Source organism: Chiloscyllium plagiosum, chromosome 34 (genome assembly GCF_004010195.1).
Source record: "Chiloscyllium plagiosum isolate BGI_BamShark_2017 chromosome 34, ASM401019v2, whole genome shotgun sequence".
NCBI lineage: Eukaryota > Metazoa > Chordata > Chondrichthyes > Orectolobiformes > Hemiscylliidae > Chiloscyllium > Chiloscyllium plagiosum.
In genome coordinates, this window is record NC_057743.1 from 2,322,312 (window position 1) to 2,326,075 (window position 3,764).

Below are 3,764 nucleotides of genomic sequence, written 5' to 3' on the forward strand. Positions count from 1 at the left end.
GAGTGCAGGTTCATAGCTCCTTGAAAGTGGAGTCGCAGGTGGATAGGATAGTGAAGAAGGCGTTTGGTATGCTTTCCTTTATTGGTCAGAGTATTGAGTAGAGGAGTTGGGAGGTCATGTTGCGGCTGTACAGGACATTGGTTAGGCCACTGTTGTAATATTGCGTGCATTTCTGGTCTCCTTCCTATCGGAAAGATGTTGTGAAACTTGAAAGGGTTCAGAAAAGATTTACAAGGATGTTGCCAGGGTTGGAGGATTTGCGCTATAGCGAGAAGCTGAACAGGCTGGGGCTGTTTTCCCTGGAGTGTCGGAGGCTAACGGGTGACCTTATAGAGGTTTACAAAATTATGAGGGACATGGATAGGATAAATAGACAAAGTCTTTTCCCTGGGGTCGGGGAGTCCAGAACTAGAGGGCATAGGTTTTGGGTGAGAGGGGAAAGATATAAAAGAGACCTAAGGGGCAACCTTTTCACACAGAGAGTGGTACGTGTGTGGAATGAGCTGCCAGAGGATGTGGTGGAGGCTGGGTACTAGCAGGTGGGACTAGATTGGGCTGGGATATCTGATCGGCATGGACAGTTTGGACTGAAGGGTCTGTTTCCATGCTGTACATCTCTATGACTCTAAGTGGGTAAGGTTGCCAAAGACCTGCTCAGAAGGAAGACTTGAGCCTACATTGGGCTCAGAATATCAGAGTTTGCACCCAGAAGCAATGATGGGAAACACCTTTTGCAGGAAAAGTAGAACTTCAGGAATTAGGCAGGCAGAAAGAAGGAAAAAGGCGCAGGAACATAAGAGTAATTACTGCTGAAGACAGAATTACCTGGATGTAGTGGAGTGCGAACAAAAACTGCGACTCTCCAAGCAGATAGTCACAGAGATTGTTGCTCTCATCACTAAAGGTCTTGCTGTCACCCTGCCAGTGAGCTGAACTTCTTTGTTTGTGAAACCTTATTTGAATCAGCTCAGAGGCAGCACATCAATATATGTCATGGATCACGGATACCAGAGAGGATATCACTAAGTGAACCGGCTGCACAGCTAATTAATGACTGGCATGGCCTTGGAGGGAGAAAGTGCATTGAGTTTTCCCTCATCACTATATTGCCCCAGATGCATGACATCATCCACAGCACCCATGTGTCCCTTAAATGACCCAGTGACCAACCCGTGAGATCTAACAACAGGGGGTTCTTCTGCTCCATTCAATGTGTCTGTAACCATGAGAGTTTCTTCCAGGTGTGCACTCACTTCCCAGGCAGCTCTCTCAGCTCCTTCATCTTCCAAAAATCCAAGTTAACTCAGATTCTCACAGAGGAGGACAGTCTTTGGAATGGTCTGTCTCAAGAGACATGGGAGCATAATCTTTGAATAATTTGAGAAAGTGAATATGTTATTGTTAAACAATGGAGTTATTGGCGTAGGAAGGAATATAGAATTGAGATTATCATCAGATCAGCCATGATCTTTTTAAATGATGTAATAGGCTTGAAGGACTGGATGGTCTGTTCCTAATTTGAATGTTCAAATGTTCATATATTCAACACTAACTGTGTGTTTGGATGGATCCTAGTGCACAAGGGATATACCTTGAAGAGGTGGCGACTATCTGCTCTATCGTGGCACTAGACAGAGCCGCAGAGGCGTTTCAGATTTGCCAGTACTGAGGAATGGAGTTCTGAAAGGACGGAGGTAGAAACCTGGAAAATATAGGCCAGTCAGCCTAACATCTATCATAGGTAAGGTCCTAGAACCTATTATTAAGGATGTTATGGCAGTATACTTAGAAAATCACAATTTGATCATAGTGCCAATATGGCTTTCTGAAAACAAAATCATGTTTAATGAACTTATTTGAATGCCTTAACAGAGTGCATTCAAGATCATTTAGAGAGTGGGCAACAAATGCCAGCTCACAAAATCAAAGAAAAATCAATCAAATCTCTGAACACGAGAACACTCACCTCTTTTGAATAGGTGTGTCCTACGCAGCACTCCCAACTTTCCAAGAATTTGAAGCCTACATTCCTGTACCATGACTCAAGCCTTGCACTGACCCTCCCTGTTTTCCTCTTTCTACATTTAGAACATAGAACTTAGAATGTTTCAGCGTAGTACAGGTTCTTCGGCCCTCAATATTGCGCCGAACTGTGAATTTAATCTGATGCCGATCGAACCTGCACCGTTCCATCATTATCCATATCTACGTCCAATGCCCATTTAAATGCCCTTAGCATTGGCGCGTCTACTACTGTTGCAGGCAGACCATTCCACGCCTCTACTACTCTCTGAGTAAAGAAACTAGTCCTGATATCTGTCCTAAATCTATCACCCCCAATTTAACACCTTGTGTTAGCCTTTACCATCCAAGGAATAAGCCTCTCACTGTCCACCCTATCTAACCCTCTGATTATCTTATACTTCTTAATTAAGTTCACCTCTTAACCTTCTTCTCTCCAACGAAAACAGCCTTGGTTCCCTCAGCCTTTCCTTGTAAGACCCTCCTTCTATACCAGGCAATAGCCTAACAAATCTCCTCTGAACCCTTTCCAAAGCTTCCACATTCTTCCTATAATGCCGTGACCAGAACTGTGCAACATTGGTGAAACATGGCACCAAGGATAATCTGGAAATGCTACTTTTCAGATCCTAATCTTTAAACTTGTTCCTTTATTCCAGAAAATAGAATCATCTGTTGTTAGTTTGAAACACTAAAGTGGGAATAGTTACTGTTGAATGTTGTCTTCAGAGTTTGATGCTGGGATTCCTGATATTGTCTCCACTTCACAGGCTGTTGGTGTACTGCAGATCTGATCAGGATATTCTTTCTGGAGATTCTGCAAAACTTCAAAATCTCCTCTCCCTGAGGGGTCATCATGATCAAACCACTGGGTCACACAGCTGCCTGATTAAAAGGAACACAAAAAAAATCATATTGTGTAAAACACTTTTACATTTTAGAATCAAAATCACGGCTCAGTAATTCAATAGAAAACGTATAGAATTTGTTTCAATTTATGACCAGTGTGAGATTAATTATTTAATTAATCAGCACAAGAGACCTTCTGTCTCATTATTTGCATGCCAGCTTTACAAATGATCTTTCTAATTTTATTCCACTCTCCAGATCTATCCTCATAGCCCAATGAAACTTTCCATCTCAATTGCAAAACCAAATCTTCTTCCAGATCATATCTCAAGCTTTGTGGAAATTCATCTGCAGCCTGCCCTAAATCCAATTTTTTTTACTAGCTTCCTTTTCCCTGTCTACTTTCTCAAGACCCCTTAATTTTGACTTAGTTTATTAAATTTCTTCTTAACCTTTGCTGTTATAAAATTTGCTATATAAATTCACATTGCTGTATTTGACAAATGCAAAGGTTTCGGTCCCAGCTATTGGTAATTTAAGATTTCTCACAAGTCTCCAGGTAAAACTAACCTCCCCCTTCACTTAGAGCATAGGATACAGAACAGTGCTGCACAGTACAAGTCCTTTGGCCTCGATGTTGTGCTGATCTCTTATCCTACTCTAAGATCAGACTAATCGACATGCCCTTCATTGTAACATCATCTATGTGCCTATCCACGAGTCGCTTAAATGTCTTCAATGTATCTGAGTCCACTACCACTGCTGGCATTGTATTCCACTCATCCATCATACTCTGTGTAAAGAACCTACCTCTGACATCTCCCTGAAAACTTCCTCCAATCACCTTAAAATTATACCCCCACGTGATCGCCATTTCCACCCTGGGAAAAAGT

The 3,764-nt window shown here is 42.1% G+C and overlaps 1 protein-coding gene across 1 annotated transcript in view; it reads right to left on the reverse strand.

Moving 5' to 3' along the window:
• Positions 1 to 3,764, reverse strand: part of si:dkey-205h13.2 — a 180,047-nt gene that overhangs the window by 7,120 nt on the left and 169,163 nt on the right. Inside the window, exon 38 of the mRNA XM_043675395.1 lies at positions 2,733 to 2,907. Coding sequence (XP_043531330.1) covers positions 2,733 to 2,907 — 175 coding nt within the window. The remainder of the gene's footprint in view (positions 1 to 2,732; positions 2,908 to 3,764) is intronic.